This window comes from Dermochelys coriacea, chromosome 11 (assembly GCF_009764565.3).
Source record: "Dermochelys coriacea isolate rDerCor1 chromosome 11, rDerCor1.pri.v4, whole genome shotgun sequence".
In the NCBI taxonomy this organism is placed as follows: domain Eukaryota; kingdom Metazoa; phylum Chordata; order Testudines; family Dermochelyidae; genus Dermochelys; species Dermochelys coriacea.
In genome coordinates, this window is record NC_050078.2 from 79,851,234 (window position 1) to 79,871,404 (window position 20,171).

At 47.3% G+C, this 20,171-nt stretch overlaps 1 protein-coding gene and 1 long non-coding RNA gene across 6 annotated transcripts in view; one reads left to right on the forward strand and one right to left on the reverse strand.

Annotated features, from left to right (window-relative positions):
- Window positions 1-751: 751 nt before the first annotated feature.
- Window positions 752-20,171, reverse strand: part of LOC119863252 (zinc finger protein 883-like) — a 46,573-nt gene continuing 27,153 nt past the window's right edge. The window contains exons 1-5 of one of the 5 annotated variants that reach the window (XM_043505857.1): window positions 13,044-13,207; window positions 12,066-12,153; window positions 11,261-11,387; window positions 6,995-7,108; window positions 752-6,651 (exon numbers count right to left, since the gene is read on the reverse strand). In XM_043505857.1, coding sequence (XP_043361792.1) covers window positions 5,186-6,651; window positions 6,995-7,108; window positions 11,261-11,387; window positions 12,066-12,152 — 1,794 coding nt within the window. In that variant the 5' untranslated portion in view covers window position 12,153; window positions 13,044-13,207 and the 3' untranslated portion in view covers window positions 752-5,185. The other 4 variants (XM_038421313.2, XM_043505858.1, XM_038421314.2 and 1 more) reach the window with 4 other exon arrangements.
- LOC122458240 overlaps window positions 13,266-20,171 on the forward strand; it is a 31,569-nt gene continuing 24,663 nt past the window's right edge. Inside the window, exons 1-2 of the long non-coding RNA XR_006278162.1 lie at window positions 13,266-14,092; window positions 19,311-19,406. This is a non-coding gene — a long non-coding RNA (uncharacterized LOC122458240). The remainder of the gene's footprint in view (window positions 14,093-19,310; window positions 19,407-20,171) is intronic.

Here is a 20,171-nt window from a genome sequence, read left to right on the forward strand (position 1 = left end):
CTCCTTAGAATCATAGAATCATAGAATATCAGGGTTGGAAGGGACCCCAGAAGGTCATCTAGTCCAACCCCCTGCTCAAAGCAGGACCAAGTCCCAGTTAAATCATCCCAGCCAGGGCTTTGTCAAGCCTGACCTTAAAAACCTCTAAGGAAGGAGATTCTACCACCTCCCTAGGTAACGCATTCCAGTGTTTCACCACCCTCTTAGTGAAAAACCACCCTCTTAGTGAAAAAGTGGGGCCAGAGCCAAGCAAGCCAGAACCGCCGCCGCCTTCCCCCCCCCCCAAGCACATTTCTGGATTGCTTGGCCCCTTTCACTTTTGTTTATAAGCTTTCAAATCAGACCCCCAAACTCAGCTGGGCCTGACCAGACAACCCCAGGGCAAGCCATATGGGTGTGCCGGCTGGGCCTGGCCCTGACAGTGACAGCAGAGAACTCCACTATTACCCCAACCCTACTGAGAGATACCCCCTTTAACCATCCCCTCATCAGGCATTCACACTGCCCCGGCCCACCTCCTCTCCACCCATTTCCCACTCCTGAAAGCCTGCGTAGGGGAGCTCATTTTCTCTTTTGATGCTCCGAGTCCCCTAGGATGCAGACCTTAGATGGGTGTCCCCTGCCCAGCTTCTCCCATACGAGAACCTAAGAGTTAACAGAGAGGAAGCTGATGAGGCTCCAAGTTGGACCGGCTGATCTCCACCCTGATTCTCTACAGTTCTGACCAAGAGAGCTTACTGGAAAACATGACTTGCTATCTTTGTTCATTTTAATGAAATACATAAAACAAATAAAAGGAAGAACCTAAATTACTACCAGCACCATCAGCTTGCTCTGAGGTACACAGTACAGGTCAGATCAGGAAATCAGTCAGGCAGTAAGGATTCTGCTTTGGAATTAAATCATCTGTTCAGCCAAATCATCAGAATAATACAGCAGAAAATCAACCCTTCAAAATCCTGAAACAGGAACAAAGGAGCCAGCTGTCCATTCATCTCAGCTACTGAACTTCACCCACGGACTGTGATCTACACTGAACCGATTGAATATTTCAATTGATTGCTCACATTTAAGTCACGACCTCAGAGTTTCCCTTTTCAACTTCACCAGTATGTTACTAACCTTCTCCTGGTGGCTTCCAAAGATAAAAAACTTAATAAAGACAGACTTTAATACACAGAAGTTTGATGATATCTGACAGCTTCGGTTCTTCAAACACTTTCACAGAATAAGGAGCACATATTCAAATCATTTTGATGGGCAGTATTTTAGAGCTATTTAGGTTTGGGAATTTGTTTCTAGCTCCTTCCCAGTGTGGATGTGACAGGTTTCATATACACAGGTACGTACAGAGCCCCACCGTACCACTGCAGTAGAACAGAAAGGCTGGGATGACACCCAGTTTGTAAAAATCAAACACCAAAAATTAGAAAAAGTAACAATAAGACATTGAAATTGACAAGTGATGGAAACTCTGCAGCTTTTTGGACTCCCATGGAGTAGGAGCTAAAGCTGCAGTCTAGGTGACTGGGTCACAGGCTCAGTACTCCACATTCATAAGCTTTCTCAGGTACGAGGAGAGAGGTCAAGGCTGGCACAGCCTGTTGCTGATATTATGACTTCCTTCCCCAGAGGAGATCAATCTCGGGATCCTGGAATGTCTATCTTTATGTGACAGGTTGCTGGTGCAAAAGGGCTTCTGCCTTTACCTTGGTCTTTATGGTTGAGGATTCCAACTCACCCCACATTACGGTCACTCCCCTGAAGTCTCCGGGCATATGAGGAGCGAAGAATGCCTTGTTTACAGACACCGTCGCCTGATCCATTTCAAGCGAGGCAGACTTTGGGTTATCGTCAGTTTGGAAAAGTCCCATTAAAGCCACCAGTATTCTTAAAATATCGGTTGTTGTGAACCACAAGCATTGTGGAGGTTTGAACCCCAAAGATCTCCAAAATGAAAGAAATCCAAAGACTGTTTAGAAGTTACATTAGCCTGGCCTGGGGGTTAAAAGGCTGAATTGTGACACTGGGCTTCCTTAAAAAAGAAAAAGGGGTCTCAGCTGCCATAAATATAATGGGTAGCCAAAATAAACAAAAAACCCAAACAAACTACCTAGTGCCTCCCTCATGTATCCATTGCCATTCATAAAAAGAACCGTGGACATCTCTGACAGACGTTATACAACTTCACTTTGTGGAGACGAGAGGAACTCAGTGACTCATACTGTCTAATTGGGTAAAAGGTTACACAACTTGTCTCATTAATTTTTACTTTAGAGCTTGTCAGAAAAAATTCCATTTGAAATAGAAATAACTGTCTTCTAGATGGGGTCTGTGTTCTCCTATACGCTATTTCTCTCAGACATTCCCCCACCTCAGCCTTGGAGTGATGTTTTATGTCAGAACTCCCTAGTCCAAAGGGGATATATGACATCAAACAAACTTCTCAGGATTGGCCATCACTTCATATAGTACTAACGAAAAGCGAACCAATGGACGTTGCAGGGTTCCAATATAATTCAGATAATCACTAAGTTAGGCTTTAAAGCAATAATGAACTTCATGTTTAACTTCATTTTCACTGGGAACAAAAACAGTCAAAGATTATAAAATCTGATCATACCTGTTTGTTTCATTTTAAGCCCCATTTCAAGCAAGTGAGCACTGTGTAAATGTGGGCTACACCAGCATAGGAGCTTTCCACATCTGTGAGTTCATTTATCTCTGTTTCTTCTGACAGAAGTGTTGGTGGAAGGGGGCTCATGCTATGCGGGAAGGTTTGCATCATGAGAAAAAGGACCTCGGCTCTATATTCACTCCTTCCAATCATTCATAGTAGCAGGAAGTGGAGGCGAAGTGGGTACAACTACAACAGACAAGAGCTAAACCAAGTGACAAGAGCACAAAATCAGGACTCAACATTTGTACTTCCAGCCGTCTGAAATTGGAGCCTGACACATTGAGTCCCTCCTCCGTTACCGTTGTTCTAAAGGCATGAAAGTCCTTGGTGCGCAATCAGGCTAGGGAAGGAAAATCCCCTCTAAAGGCATCAACTATTTTTCACTTTGCATCATGGAACTTTGGATCCAAATAGCGAAGGACTGTAATCAGTGACACTGAACTAGGGAATGGTGTTAGAAACAAACTATTTTAAGTGGACCGTAGTTCACCGCAGCGTCCTTCTCTAGGGCAACAATCAACTACTGGGTGTCTGCTATATCAGCCCGACTTCTTCCAAATCCTTGGCCTTGGTCAGGGTACATTTCCATTCCTCTGGAACAGAGTCCTTTACCAAACTCAACATCTGAGCTCAGTTAGTGAGGAATGGCTTCTACAAACATGCCCAATTTATTTCTTTAATCTGATGGCACAGGGTGTAAGTTAGAGACTAGAAACACTCCTGCCTCAGAATCCCCATAAGCCACCAAAAGAGGGGAAACTTATTAAAAATAGATATTCTGCAGTTATCTCACTTTTAACACTGAGTTCATTTCAGTCCAAATTTGAGCATCTATCATGGGCAAGTTCACAAATGTACTTCTCTTTTCTCCACATCAACACTTACAGGGACAGCATTTCCCAAATAGGTCACACGCACCCAGTTACTTCAGTTATTTGTGCAATCGGGGGTTTGCTGTTGTTCACCATTTCAGAGTGGATGGAGGCCTAAACCCACTCCTGTTTCCTTGGTAGCATGCCCAATGGTTTGGAGCAGCCTCTCCTGGTGAATGAACTGCACTAGAGCTTCTGCAATATCATCATGCAGCAGTGGGGGGAAAGACAAAAATAAATTAAGGAAGAACTCTTTTAGCAAACAGTCATTTCTCCCAAAGTCCTCGATAAATCCAAGCTACATCCTGGAGAACAAAACTGATATTCAATTATGTGACCAAATGGTCTTCAAGAGAGAGAGAAAAAGCTTCAACACAGAGCGGTGTAAGTGACTTTCTCTTTCATGAAAAATGAAATTCCAGATCAGGTTACATCTGATGACTCGGAAATCAGGAGAGCAGATTCCCCCATTGCTTTCTCCTCTGATCCATTCAAACCTGCTTCATCAACAGCACTTCCTTATTATGGAGTTGTTATTGGGAGGGGCGGGGGGGAATCAGCATTGTAATAGGGAAAAACTGACGACCTCCTCATCTGCAAAGAATCTCATATCAGCAGGAAAAAGTCCAGAAGTGGTTTTGTCAAGAGACAGCAACTGGGATTTAAACTCGGAATGATGTCACTGTGTTTGGGATCCATTGGAATTCCCCATCCAGGTCTGGGACACTTTCATTTCCAGCTCTAATGAATCAGATTTAGGATCAAATTGATACTAATTGCAGAGACTCTTTGGGAGCTGGAGAGGTAGAATATAGGTGGAGAAACTCCATTGTGTCCCACAGGTGCCAGCACTGCTGGAGTGAGTGGGCATAGTGACGGTGATGGGGAAGGAGGGAATCCCTCTGACTCACCCCATTTCCTTCCGGCGTCACAGAGGCTGAAATGATACATTTGCCCTACTCGTGCTCTCCTCTTTGCTATATTGAAATATATTGTCAATAAGGAAACTGATATAAGTAAAAATACCTGCTGCCCAGCAGAACTGGGACCAGCGTGAACACAACTGGGAAGGAGACATTTTGTCAGCAAAGGGGGAACTTGGTGACTAACAGTCGCTCTGCTAGTAGGATGACAGTATAAACGTGCTGCTCAGGGATTGTCCAGACCAGGAAAATTGGCGTCCATTAGGACAGGCCAAAGGGGAAGATGCTAGCTAACCCCAGCCCCTGTGCCCGGGCTATGTCAGCACTGCAAATATAGCAGAGTGTTTACATCAGGATAGCTACCTCGAGCACACTGACTCCAAGGAAAATCCTAGAGTAAAAGAGAAAACCCTAGTCGATTTTCACTCAGTGAGGCTACTTGTGGTCACCCCAACTTCCCCCACCTGGGGCTGATGGAAACTCCTTGGTGGAAGGACACACACTCCAATGACTCACAGGAGAAAGGAGTTGGTAGAACGGACCACAGGATTAACCCTAGAGAAGGGCGACCTGTAAAAGGCACAAGTGGGCAATACACATGAGGGATCTGAGAGAACAGAATGACACAAATAGTGCAAACAAACCAAAAGGTCACTATGTGGGAATTAGCAAATGTGTTTTGGGTTTTTTTTTTAAATCTTTTCTCTGCCCTACACAGAATTTCTATGCTGTCTCTCTCTCCTGTGAACACTCTGATGTCTTTTAAGGGGTGAGCTCCGGGTGAAACTTTTCCCACACTCACAGCATCTATAAGGTCTCTCTCCCGTGTGAATTCTCTGATGTACAATGAGGTCTGAGCTCACACTGAAGCCTTTCCCGCAATCACAGCACTGATAGGGTCTCTCTCCTGTATGCCTTGCTTGATGTGTAATTAGGGTTGATTTCTGACTGAACTGTTTCCCACACTCACAGCACTCATAGGGGCGCTCTCCTGTGTGGATCCTCTGATGCGTATTAAGGGATGAACTTTGTGTGAAAGTTTTTCCACACTCAGAGCATTGATGAAGTATCTTTCCCATGTGGATATTCTGATGTTCAATAAGGTCTGACTTTACAGAGAAGCTTTCCCCACACTCACAACATTCGTAGGGTCTCTCCCTTATGTGGATCCTCTGGTGTTTATTAAGGGCTGAGCTCTGAGTGAAACTTTTCCCACACTCACTGCATTCGTAGGGTTTTTCTCCTGTGTGCAATCTGTGATGTCGAATAAGGTGACAGCTCTGACTGAAACTTTTCCCACACTCACAGCATTTGTAGGTTCTCTCCCCTGTGTGGATCCTCTGATGTTTATTGAGGGCTGAGCTCTGAATGAAGCTTTTCCCACACTCACAGCATTTGTAGGGTTTCTCTCCTGTGTGGATTTTCTGATGTATAATAAGACCTGAGCTCCGAGTGAACTTTTTCCCACACTCACTACATTTATAGGGTCGCTCTCCTGTGTGGATTCTCTGATGATTAATAAGGTCTGATCTGTCAGTGAAGCTTTTCCCACACTCACAACATTCATAAGGTTTCTCTCCTGTGTGGATCCTCTGATGTTTAACAAGACCTGAGCTCTGAGTGAACTTTTTCCCACACTCACTGCATTTATAGGGTCGTTCTCCTGTGTGGATCCTCTGATGATTAATAAGGGTGGAGCTCAGAGTGAAGGTTTTCCCGCACTCACTGCATTCATGGGGTCTCTCTCCTGTGTGGATCCTGTGATGTCGAATTAGGTGAATGCTCTGACTGAAGGTTTTCCCACATATACTGCATCCATATGGCCTCTCTCCAGTGTGGATTCTCTTATGTTTTATAAGGCCTGAGTGGCTAGTGAAATGTTTTCCACATTCACTGCATGTGTTTTTTCTCTCTCCCATAGGTATTCGCTGCTGGGCTGTGGTTTCCATGAGGTCCTGGTGAGTTCCCTGACAATTAATGAATTTACCCACTTTCTCCACTGGCTTGTTTCTCTGCTTCCTCTCTGGCCTGTGCTGACTCTCACAGGCTTTCCCCTGCACAAGATGCCTGGACACATTCCCTCTGGAGCCTTGCAATAATCCCCCATGTGGTTCCACTTGCTCAGAATCTTCCTGCTGAGGATTCTGCTTCTTCTCCTCATTCACCATCCCAGAACCTATAGGGACAGAGAGAGAAATCAGAAACAGGGATGGAAAAGGGGGAAACAAACCAAAATTAGAGCTGGAGAGACAGAAAAGAAACCTAGTAGCTGGATTCTTGTAAATTTACTACCATAGGGGATAGAGGAGGGGAACAATTCTGCCTTCACATTCCCTCAGGGAGGGAGCTGCTGCCAGGTGTCAGTCAGGATGCATAAGAAGGCATGAGCCACAGCTGCCCTGAGGATACAAGATCTCCTCGGGATACTCCTGAACCCCGAGAGCTCACAAGGCTTTTAGGATGTCCCAGCTGTTTCCTTCAGGCACTGAGAGTTTCGAGGTGGTTTAATGATCCCTTACCTGCGCAGGCACCTCTCAGGATCTCTCCTTCCTCACAGCCCTGGAGATCTGGGACCCACGGCTCCTCCCCTCGTTCCAGCTGGGAGATCACATCAGGTTTGGAAACTGGAAACCCTGCTCAGGGGAAAGAAAACAAGGGAGATCAGGGGAATTCACGGATGTTTGCTGCAAAGAAGTTTCTATTACTTTAACCCCAGCCCATTTTACAGCAGAGAAATCCTGGGGGCAGCTCCCCAGGTGCAGGAGACTCTGCTTATGTGGGATTTAACTATCCCCATCTCTGCTGGGAACACACATAGCCAGACACTGCTCAGCAAAGGGGCTCTAAAACACAGACAGAAAGTAACTCCATGTTCCAGGAAGTTAAGGCTCCAGCCAGAGGGGAAGTTACCCTGGACCTGCTTCTTCATGAAAGAGGGAAACCCAGAGAGGATGGGAGAGTTGTAGGGCAGCCGGGACTGTTGAGCAGGGGCTGGTGGGGTTCAGCGCAATAAGGAATAGGAGGGACTGAGGGGTGGGGTCATTGAATGTCGCATCTCAGAGCTTGTCTACACTTAAGACACTGAAACTGTACCACTGCAGGGCGTTAATGTAGACACTGGGCTTTCCTGTCAGTGTAGGTCACCCACCTCCCCCAGAGGCAAGAGCTAGGTCGATAGAAATATTATTTTTTTGTTTAAAGACCAACAATTCTAACTACCCTAAATTCCACAGGTTTTTTTGGAATGTCTTGAAATTTGATGGGCAAATTTTTCATGGGCACTCAGGGAAGAGTTTGTAGTCCAATTATGGGGTGATTTGTTAAAGAGGTTCCTAAGATTCAGTCCCCACACCTAAGGTAGCATTTTACAAAATCATCTTGCTCTTGTAACATTTGCTTGCACACAGCTGGAGCTGAAACTACGGTTCTGATTTCCCCCGATTGATCTCAATCACTTGGCATTGATCTCAGTTAGTAGGTAGCCCCCATTGTTTCTTTGGGTTGGCTCAAGGGCTGGATGTTGCTTTGGATTGGCTGTGGTCATTGAACCCGAGCTACACCCATGAATGTGAGACTGAGCCCCACATCTGCTACCTTTCAGACAACGCATGTTGTCCATTTTTTTTGCATTCAGCAGAAGTTTGCCTTGAAAGTTTTGCCCTCTGATTACAAAATATTTGGGGTTCAGTCATATTTTAAAGTCCTCTAAAATCCACACACACAGTCTTCCCAGTCTACGCTTAAAAGTTTTGCCAGCATAGCTCTGTCAGACGGGGGTGTGAAAAATCACACCGCTAACTATCATAGCTGTGTCAGGAAAAGCTCTAAGGTAGATACAGTTATACTGGCAAAAAATCCACTAAAAAAATTAAGGTAATTAAATACCCATGAACTACATTCATGCCGTTAACATTGCTCAGTGCTGTCTTACGTCCTCCCAGCATGTGGATGGTAGGTAAACTTAAACCTTTGAAAACTAAAAAGAAAAGGAGTACTTGTGGCACCTTAGAGACTAACAAATTTATTAGAGCATAAGCTTTCGTGAAGTGAGCTGTAGCTCACGAAAGCTTATGCTCTAATAAATTTGTTAGTCTCTAAGGTGCCACAAGTACTCCTTTTCTTTTTGCGAATACAGACTAACACGGCTGCTACTCTGAAACCTTTGAAAACTAGGAAATGATACATTTAAATACATGCCACACGTGCAGCACAACCTTAACTCTACCCTTCCTTAACCATTGAGCTGGCACTAACCATGGGAAATAGTTCAGTAAGGCTGGTGTAAACATTTACAAACTACAAACTTAAGAGGCATCTTCTCCATTTCAGGAAGTTTCCAGATCAAGACTGGCTGCCTTTCTGGAAGATGATTTATTCAAACACAAGGTGTTCACCTGAATACAGCAACAGCTGGATGAAATTCTATAGCCTGTCTTATACAGGACTCCCGATTAGATGGATGAATAGTCGTTTCTGGCCATAAAATCTATGACTCTACAATAGACATGAGGGAGGACTAAGAGAACATGTCATTGTTTCTGTTGTGTTCCACAGATGGGAAACCAGATTTATCTCTGTGCCCCCCAGCTGTGTGCACTGTGTCAGTGGTAACCAAATGGTGCAAAGATCAGCTGGAGCAGCTCAACAGAGCTGTGACTGTGGTAGGAAGAGAAGTGCACAAATTAGCCTTTGCGCATGCAGCAGGGCCCCCTCAACCTGTCCCAGGGCAGCAGGATTAACTGTTTCCAACCAATCAGTTTGGTGGGAATGGAAGGGACAGGGGAGCTAGCCTCCCCGTGCCAGCTGTTCACACACCGACCACGGAGCCAGCAAATGAGCTCTGCTGCAGCAGTGTGTGGCTGTAATTCCTCGCCCGGCTCCCCCAGCAGGTAAAGATGGTCCCTTTCCAGGGCAGAGGGAGCCGGGCACCATTTAGGAAGGGCAGAGGGGGCTTCTGCTCCTCCCTGAGTTTCCTGGCACAGCCAGAAAATGAACTGCTGCTCCCCGTCCCCACTGGCACCGAAGGATCCGGGAGCCCTTAGCTGCGAGAGGAGCTAGAAGTTGCTTTGCTGATAGGGCTGTCCCCCAGAGCAGCAGCTGGGAGATGTAAATTCCCCCTTGAGCAGGCTGCTGCAGCTCTGTGGCTGGGAGCGGGAGGGACAGAGCGGTATCATTCTGTCCACTCCCATCCCTTCACACACAGAGGATCTTTAATGAGTTCTCAAATGCCCCCTCCAGCTGAGCGGCTGAGAGCCTGTGCCACTTAGAAACCCCCCTGCCAGCCCCCACAGCCAGCAACAGCACAAGCAGCCCGGGAAGCAGAGGGGCACTCAAAGCACTGTCTGGGGGAAAGAGCTCCTTGTCACCCAGCTGATAGGATGAGTCAGGAAGGAGCAGGATCCGGCAAGCCTTGGCCGAGAGAAGGGATCTGATGATGCTGATCTCCTTAAGTTTCTCCCACAAAGCTGGTCAGTTTTATTGTCAGTTTAAGAGTCTATTTCAGTTGTATTTAGTCTATAATAGAGTAATTCAGTCATATTTTGGTGAAATAGACATTTCAGTTGTTCCCAATGGAAATCAGAGGAAGTTATTGTACAGAGCTCTGATTCTCAATCCCAAAACAACAATGCTTGCTTTCTTCAGTTGGTCTATGGATCCTGGGGATATTTTTTTTAAAACATTTCCTGGAGTGCTCTTAGTTCTACCTGTTTTTACAGCCTTAGAACAGGTCCCTTTACTAGCTTCCATAATATTTGAGTATGCCCTTGAAATGACATTGTTTAGAGGGCAAATTTTCTTAACCTTTAAGATGTAGAGTGTCATATTGTATTTTCATTACGGCATGGTTAAGACTCATCCAGTTGGGTCACTGTGGACACATACTCAGGATTTCTGTATCACATTACAAAACTGAACAGTCTCCAGAAGCTAAAACAGGCTTTTAGATCAGTCATTTGTAAGTGTAAGTTCAATTTTTTAAATTTGTTTTTATGTTTTGAATCTTTACTATACCTTGAACTGAAGTGTGTTTACATTTGTGCTGGAGAAATATCAAATGCATTGTATAAATAGATTGCAATGTTTAAGAGTTGATTTCTAATTCCTGAGTATTTTATAGGAAAAGGCGGCACTGCCACTGGAAAAAGGTGAAAACTTTTGTATGTTCTGGAAATACACCTTCAGGTGCTTTAGAGATGATGGGAAACAAACAAAAGGAAGTATTTCTATACACAACATACAGTCCTCTTGTGGAACTCCTTGCCAGGGGTGCTAGGAATGCCAAAACCTTGATACCTCCATTGCCTGTATCACCACACAGGCATGAATGGATTTAGCCTAGGAGGCTGGGTCAGCATTAGCCCCATTGGGCAGGTGGGATCTAGGGCACCCATAGGTGAAGTGACTTTCTCAAGGCTAAGCAGGAAGTCTGTGGCAAAGCAGAGAATCAAAACCAGAACATCTGAGTCCTAGGCCTGTGCCTTAACCACTAGGCCACCTGTCCTACCCTGAGGAGGGAGAACCTCCTGGGCCACTTTGAGTATGTGGGTGCGGGTGGGTGCTAGACAGAGCCATCAGGATGGGAGGAGCAGAGAGAAATGGAGTTGGGGTGGGGGCTCAGTGGTGGGGCTTTAGGGGAGCGGGTGGGGCCAGGTTGGAGCACCAGCTAGTAAAACCAAAAATCAGGTAATGCTGAAACAGGGCAGAGTAGAGATTGCATTGTGGGGATGACGTGAACCTTAACTCAGATTTCCCCATCTAAGAACCGAGGGGATAGGAACCCTTACCCAGGAAGGTCACATCCTCATAGTTCTCCTGCATGACGTCTCCGTAGAGGGCTCTCTGAGCAGGGTCCAACAGAGCCCACTCTGCCCTGGTGAAATACACAGCCACCTCCTCAAAGGTCACCGGCCCCTGAAAGAGCAAGAATCCAACACTCAGGACCTGCTGCCCAGTCACACCCCACTATTCATGGGAGAGAGAAGCCAATCAAACGGAAGCTCCGAGTAGCTCGCAGTCACCACAGTCCCACCCCCACCCCACTCAGAGCATGCAGGAAACACCAGGGTGAGGGGATGAAGAGAGAGCCCCTTGTCTCTCCCAGCAGATCCATCATACACCTACTAGCCAGAGACCGATACAGGCGGTGGAGCCCTAGCAGGGTCCAGAGAGAGCTCCTTGGTAGGAAGCCCAACACCCTCCTCATTGTGAGGAGCTGGATATGATGGGGCCAAGTCACCCCCCAGGCCTCACTGCTGGGTGCCACCTGGGTGCTGGTTAGTCGGGTCAGGCTCCAGCACTGGGAGTGTGGTCTGTTTTCCTAGCCCCAACTAGGTGGGTTGTGTTTTCTTCTATAAATTAGGGCATTTCCACCTCCAGACCTCATGGCTCTAGTACTAGAATCTAGGCCACATATTAAACAAGTCCCAGCAGGTTTACCACAGCCTGGCCTTCTCCCTTTCTCCACCCCGTGAATTTCCTGACCACTCCAACCTCCAAAGCAGACAACCCAAACTTTCCCACTGCCTGCGTATTTGCTTCCTCTCTCTCCCCCCTGCAGGAACCCCCCAGCCATCCCCCAATAATCCCTACCCGAACTGGATCGGCTGCAGCCATTTCTCTGTCCTGTGCCACGGGAGGATAGGATGAGCTGGAGCGAAAGGTGGAGTCGTTCTGCATCCTGGCAGGGTGAGAAGGGAAACGGGGGAGGTTTTGGAGCAGGCTTCAGTTAATCTCACAGCACAATTCCCCCAGGTTCTTTCCCGGCAGACAGACCCCCTAGATTCTGCCATGCTGGGAAAACGTTGGATCTCTTTATTCCAGCATAGACCTGCCCCCCCCCCGCCAGGCTAAGGCCACAGAGAGATTTTCAAGTCTCCCAGTAACAAAGTCTCTGAACAATATGCTAGGGGACAGCAGAACCAAAGGGGCTGGGCAGGCTGCGCGGGGGACTCGTTGCTTCCTTCCCCGCCTGTGCCCCTGCCATGCCCTGTTGCTAGCCGGGAACAGTCACCCCATCCCCGAGGCAGCTGTCTCAGGGCTCCCCCAAACAGCCCCACTAACCCCTGGTCCCTTTTGGGGAATGACTCCGGGCAACAATTTCCCACCTAAACAAGGACAAATCGCTGCTGATAAAATGGGTGGGAAACCCGGGGAACCCGGGGGGGGGGGGGATTCCCCCCAAATCAGAGACTTTAAATGGCCATTTGAGACTTCTGGAAAAAAACAGGGCAAAAATCAGAGACCAGAGAGTCAATTTTAGGAAACGGGACGGACCCTCCCTGGGTTTTGCACCCAGCCGGGACAGCGAGCGAGCAAAGGGGGCGCACTGGCGAGAATAGGCTGCGGGGGGGCCACAAACAGGGACGGGATGAAATTAACACCCCCCGCCCCCCATCTCCCGGGGCACAGACCGTTCAGCCGCCTCCCCGCCCCGGCTCCGGGTCCGGGTCCGATCTCTGGGGCTGCTCGCCCCGCGGGCTCCCGCCGGCAGCGTCCGGCCCGTGCAGGCCCCGCCCCCGCCTCCGCCTCTCCCGCCGGGGCCGGGACCGGGGCCGGAACCGGACTTACCGGCTGCCCCGCTTCCGCCCCCTCGCAGCGCCGCGCTCCCGGCCGCCCAGCAGCCGGGAACCGCGGGGCCCTGGGAGCGGTAGTTCCTTGGCCGGCTCCCTGGCGGGAGAGCCGGCCCCGGGGCCGGGCAGGAACTACATTTCCCAGCATTCCCTTGGCCGCTCCCCACGGGGAGGCTGAGACCGCCGGCGCAGCAGCGTGCTGCGGAGGGGGCTGTGAATGGGGAGCAAGTCTGCTCAAGGAGTAGGAGCTTTGGCCCGGTGATCACCCTCAAAGACTTCCCCAGGCTGGCTTAGGGGTGACCTCGCCTGGCAGCCCCCAAGGAAGGAACTGGGTGGACTGAATGAACAGTGTCCCTCTCTGTCTGAACCCACCAGGAGAAGTTAAAATGAAAAGTAAGGGAGGGAAGGCGCTACTAGAGGACCTGGGCAGCTTTAGGTACAGTACCAGGCACGTAGGAGGATTTCCATGACCAAGCCATGAAAGCAGAAATTGGCTTTTCCTTTCCAGATTTATCCAATATTCAGAAAAGGGAATCTAGCACCTGCTTTCCTGATTTGAACACACTCAGAATTCAGGGGTGCTCAAGCTCAATTTAGGCTGCTGTTACTTCATTTCTCCCAAATCAAATATGTTGATCCACTGTAACTTGCTGTAGAAAAACTGGATAAAATTGAGCAACACATGCTGGGGTCTTCCCAGTGCTAACTAGGACTGGAATTGCTATTTTCAACAGCCATTACCATTTTTTCTTTAGTTTTGTTTAAAAGGAAGACAATAATAGTGCACTGGCAAATTCCCCATAGAAATGAAGAGTGGAAGACAAGAATAACAAAGGTACTTCAACTTTTCCTCATTTATGTAGGACAGTCTTATAATATGGATCCAAATAGCCTCCAATCACACAAGCTGAAAATTGTTCCACTTTACTGCAGTTCTGTAACCAGGCGGGAACCAGTCCTGTCTGTGTTCTATACACATCCAAAATTCCTACTGAATTCAGAAGTGCCTTGCTTTTGTGACCATACTACCAGATATTTTCAGCTCTCGTAAGTGAAGCAGGTTTACATTTAGTAAGTGGGTGGGAAGTCTCTCAGAAAAAAATTAGGTGCTGTAGGAGGTCTTGCTTATTCACTAGGTAATGTGAGACCTTCCTGTTACAATAGTAAATGAAAAGGAGTACTTGTGGCACCTTAGAGACTAACAAATTTATTAGAGCGTAAGCTTTCGTGAGTTCACAAGTGAGCTGTAGCTCACGAAAGCTTATGCTCTAATAAATTTGTTAGTCTCTAAGGTGCCACAAATACTCCTTTTCTTTTTGCGAATACAGACTAACACGGCTGCTACTCTGAAAATAGTAAATGAGTGCACCATAGAATGTACTTTGCTCCTAGAGTCTAGAATGGGGTCCTTTGCTTCTATACACAGCCTTTTAAAGATAGTGAAAAGACTCCCACTCACTTCAGCAGGCTTTGGACAGAACTGATTATACACAGGATAACTCCACTGTCTTCACTTCAATCTCTCTGGTCACTCGATCACAGACCTAAGAGTGGCTATACTTCAACAAAAAAGCTTCAAAAACAGACTCCAACGAGAGACTGCTGAATTGGAATTAATTTGCAAACTGGATACAATTAACTTAGGCTTGAATAGAGACTGGGAATGGATGAGTCATTACACAAAGTAAAACTATTTCCCCATGGTATTTCTCTCTCCCACCCCACCCCCCACTGTTCCTCTGATATTCTTGTTAACTGCTGGAATTAGCCTACCTGCTTGTCACCATGAAAGGTTTTCCTCCTTTCCCCCCCCCTGCTGTTGGTGATGGCTTATCTTAAGTGATCACTCTCCTTACAGTGTGTATGATAAACCCATTGTTTCATGTTCTCTGTGTGTGTGTATATAAATCTCTCCTCTGTTTTTTCCACCAAATGCATCCGATAAAGTGAGCTGTAGCTCACGAAAGCTTATGCTCTAATAAATTTGTTAGTCTCTAAGGTGCCACAAGTACTCCTTTTCTTTTTACTGTCTTCACAGGGTCCTAGTCTCACAGCAGAAGGGGACCATGTGAGCTTGTTGCAGAGCTGCTGCTCAGGGTTGGGAACCTCCTGCACCCCAGCCTCCAAAATCATTCAGGCTGCACTTTCTGCATGACTATGTGCTAGCTGAGGGGTGCATGGGAATTAGTGCCCCTGCTGCAGGTGATGGGCATCTTAGTAGTTAAAGCCATGGCCTAGAGGAGGGAAGCACTTAACTGCAGAGTCTGCAGCTGCCTAGGGCTGGCACTGAGGATTTAGAGTCCCTAGTGCTGCTGTTGCAAGTTTCAAGCATGCTCAGCCTTGGAATTGCTACCCCTCCCTTGCTAGCAGCTGCAGCTATCTAAGGCTGGCCTCTGGCAGTTGGCCCCATGGCTGTAGCCGGAGAAACTGGGTGGCTCTGTGACTACTGGGGGCCATTAAGCTAGAGCAGATAAAGAAACTGGAGTTAATCTCAAGGAACAGAGGTCACCCATAGGAAAAAAATGTCAAGGGAAGCCGGGAAAGAGGAAGCAGGTCAGGTTTGCAGTGGGAGAATAGCCCCAGCAGGTTGGGAAGCATGTCCAAAGTAGAAAGAAAACAAGCATGGGGAGAGGTGGTGGTGATCAGGTAGTAGACTAGCATGTAGATGGGAGCAGAGGGAGAAAGGCTGGTGTCTTCAGCTTCCCGAGGGCTAAGTCCTCACTTTGGGGAAATGGGGTTTGCAAGTGGCTTGCTCAAATTGCAGGATGGGTGCTGAGGGAGGGATTTGTCAGAATTGATCAGGTATCTGCTGGCTTTGGAACTTTAAGATGAGACTAGGATGACATACTGTGGCTGGTGACATAGGGTGGTACTGGAGACATGGCTACAGAAGATCTGAATGAGGAAGGAGATAAATATGTGGGGAGTTTCCCCTGATCACTATGAAAGTTCTGCTCACTGCGGACACTGGTAAACCCACAAGGGTGTGCAGCTCAATGAGAAGAACTGGGGCTGAGGGAGCTGTATATGGCAATGCAGATAGTCATGTAGAGGTGTGTGATCAAAATGAAAAATGTCTCTGAGATTCAGTACTGGGTATACTATGGAACCCAAAAAAACAGCCTTCCACACGAACTTCCTCGTGGCTGGACTTTACAAAAACTAGACAAGCCATTTACAACACACACTTTGCTTCTCTACAAAAGAAAAAGGACAAAAACAAAAAAAAATCTAAACTACTACATGCCACAAGGGGCCACAACAGTGGTTCCCTTAACCCACCCAGCAGTATTGTTAATCTATCCAACTATACTCTTAGCCCAGCAGAAGAATCTGTCCTATCTCGGGGCCTCTCCTTTTGCCCCTCCACCCCCATGAACATGATACAGTTCTGTGGTGACCTAGAATCCTATTTTCGACGTCTCCGACTCAAGGAATATTTCCAACACACCTCTGACCAACATATTAACCCACAGAGACCTTCCTACCAACACTACAAAAAGAAGGATTCTGGATGGACTCCTCCTGAAGGTTGAAACAACAGACTGGACTTCTACATAGAGTGCTTCCGCCGACGTGCATGGGCTGAAATTGTGGAAAAGCAGCATCACTTGCCCCATAACCTTAGCCGTGCTGAACACAATGCCATCCACAGCCTCAGAAACAACTCTGACACCATAATCAAAAAGGCTGACAAAGGAGATGCTGTTGTCATCATGAATAGGTCGGAATATGAACAAGAGGCTACTAGGCAGCTCTCCAACACCACTTTCTACAAGCCATTACCCTCTGATCCCACTGAGACTTACCAAAAGAAACTACACCATTTGCTCAAGAAACTCCCTGAAAAAGCACAAGAACAAATCTGCACAGACACTCCCTTGGAACCCCGACCTGGGGTATTCTGTCTGCTACCCAAGATCCATAAACCTGGAAATCCTGGACGCCCCATCATCTCAGGCATTGGCACCCTGACAGCAGGATTGTCTGGCTATGTAGACTCCCTCCTCAGGCCCTTCGTTACCCGCACCCCCAGCTATCTTCGAGACACCACTGACTTCCTGAGGAAACTACAGTCCATTGGTGATCTTCCTAAAAACACCATCCTGGCCACTATGGATGTAGAAGCCGCTACACCAACATTCCACACAAAGATGGGCTACAAGCCGTCAGGAAGACTATCCCCGATAATGTCACGGCTAACCTGGTGGGTGAACTTTGTGACTTTGTCCTCACCCATAACTATTTCACATTTGGGGACAATGTATACCTTCAAATCAGCGGTACTGCGATGGGTACCCGCATGGCCCCACAGCATGCCAACATTTTTATGGCTGACTTAGAACAACGCTTCCTCAGCTCTCGTCCCCTAATGCCCCTACTCTACTTGTGCTACATTGATGACAACTTCATCATCTGGACCCATGGAAAAGAAGCCCTTGAGGAATTCCACCAGGATTTCAACAATTTCCATCCCACCATCAACCTCAGCCGGGACCAGTCCACACAAGAGACCCACTTCCTGGACACTATGGTGCTAATAAGCGTTGGTCACATAAACACTACCCTATATTGGAAACCTACTGACCGCTATTCCTACCTACATGCCTCCAGCTTTTACCCAGATCACACCACACGATCTATTTTCTACAGCCAAGCTCTACGATATAACCGCATTTACTCCAACCCCTCAGACAGAGACAAACACCTACACGATCTCTATCAAGCATTCTTACAACTACAGTACCCTCCTGCTGAAGTGAAGAAACAGATTGACAGAGCCAGAAGAGTACCCAGAAGTCACCGACTACAGGACAGGTCCAACAAAGAAAATAACAGAACGCCACTAGCCATCCCCTTCAGCCCCCAACTAAAACCTCTCCAGTGCATCATCAAGGATCTACAACTTATCCTGAAGGACGACCCATCACTCTCCCAGAACTTGGGAGACAGACCAGTCCTTGCTTACAGACAGCCCCCAAACCTGAAGCAAATACTCACCAGCAACCACACACCACACAACAGAAACACTAACCAGGAACCTATCCTTGCAACAAAGCCCGTTGCCAACTCTGTCCACATATCTATTCAGAGGACATCATCATAGGGCCTAATCACATCAGCCACACTATCTGAGGCTCGTTCATCTGCGCATCTACCAATGTGATATATGCCATCATGTGCCAGCTGCGCTATCAATGCCCCTCTGCCATGCACATTGGTCAAACTGGACAGTCTCTACGTAAAAGAATAAATGGACACAAATCAGACGTCAAGAATTATAACATTCAAAAACCAGTCGGAGAACACTTCAGTCTCTCCGGTCACACGATTACAGACCTGAGAGTGGCCATTCTTCAATAAAAAAGCTTCAGAAACAGACTCCAACGAGAGACTGCTGAATTGGAATTAATTTGCAAACTGGATACAATTAACTTAGGCTTGAATAGAGACTGGGAGTGGATGGGTCATTACACAAAGTAAAACTATTTCCCCATGTTATTCCCCCCTCACCTCTCACTGTTCCTCAAAAAGTTGTTCTTGTCAACTGCTGGAAATGGCCCACCTTGATTATCACCACAAAAGGTTTTCTTCCTTCCGCCCACCCTCCCTACCTGCTGTTAATAACTCACCTTAAGTGATCACTCTGGTTACAGTATGTATGGTAATACCCATTGTTTCATGTTCTCTGTGTGTGTATATAAATCTCCCCACTGTATTTTCCACTGAATGCATCCGATGAAGTGAGCTGTAGCTCACAAAAGCTTATTCTCAAATAAATTTGTTAGTCTTTAAAGGTGCCACAAGTTCTCATTTTCTTTTTGTGAATACAGACTAACACGGCTGCTATTCTGAAACCTATGGAACCAATGCCACTGCCACACTCAGAGCCCACAATGACCACATAGGGCCACCCCTGGGGTTGGTTCCAGCCACAGGAGGACGTCCCCCCTCGGCTGGGCACAGAGGGAGGTTTACTGATGGTCTGTCCCAGCACAGACCCCACTGGGGGAGCAGCGACTGCTCAGCCCGGCCTCCCACATCACAACGGAGGCAGCAGCAGCATCTGCCCCACGGAGCCCAGCGAGCCCTAGGGCTCCAGTATCCTGAGCTCAGAGAGAGACTGACACCGAACTCCTCAGCCTGAGCAATGAGCAGAGCCTCAGCGGGGGCAGCTAATGACCGAGCCTCCCTGTGCTGCCCCTGCAGCCCCCAGGGACCGTCAGGCCGATGTTGATCTCATTCGCCCTCTGGACTCACACAGGTATTTCATACGTGAACCAGAATGGAACCTCAGCCATGATTCTGTTGAACTGACTGAACCTGAACTGAACAGAAAAACAAACCAAAGTAATGACAGGTTTCAGAGTAGCAGCCGTGTTAGTCTGTATTCGCAAAAAGAAAAGGAGTACTTGTGGCACCTTAGAGACTAACAAATTTATTAGAGCATAAGCTTTCGTGAGCTACAGCTCACTTCATCGGATGCATTTGGTGGAAAAAACAGAGGAGAGATTTATATACACACACACAGAGAACATGAAACAATGGGTTTATCATACACACTGTAAGGAGAGTGATCACTTAAGATAAGCCATCACCAGCAGCAGAGGGGGGAAAGGAGGAAAACCTTTCATGGTGACAAGCAAGGTAGGCTAATTCCAGCAGTTAACAAGAATATCAGAGGAACAGTGGGGGGTGGGGTGGGGTGGAGGGGAGAAATACCATGGGGAAATAGTTTTACTTTGTGTAATGACTCATCCATTCCCAGTCTCTATTCAAGCCTAAGTTAATTGTATCCAGTTTGCAAATTAATTCCAATTCAGCAGTCTCTCGTTGGAGTCTGTTTTTGAAGCTTTTTTGTTGAAGTATAGCCACTCTTAGGTCTGTGATCGAGTGACCAGAGAGATTGAAGTGTTCTCCAACTGGTTTTTGAATGTTATAATTCTTGACGTCTGATTTGTGTCCATTCATTCTTTTACGTAGAGACTGTCCAGTTTGACCAATGTACATGGCAGAGGGGCATTGCTGGCACATGATGGCGTATATCACATTGGTAGATGCGCAGGTGAACGAGCCTCTGATAGTGTGGCTGATGTGATTAGGCCCTATGATGGTGTCCCCTGAA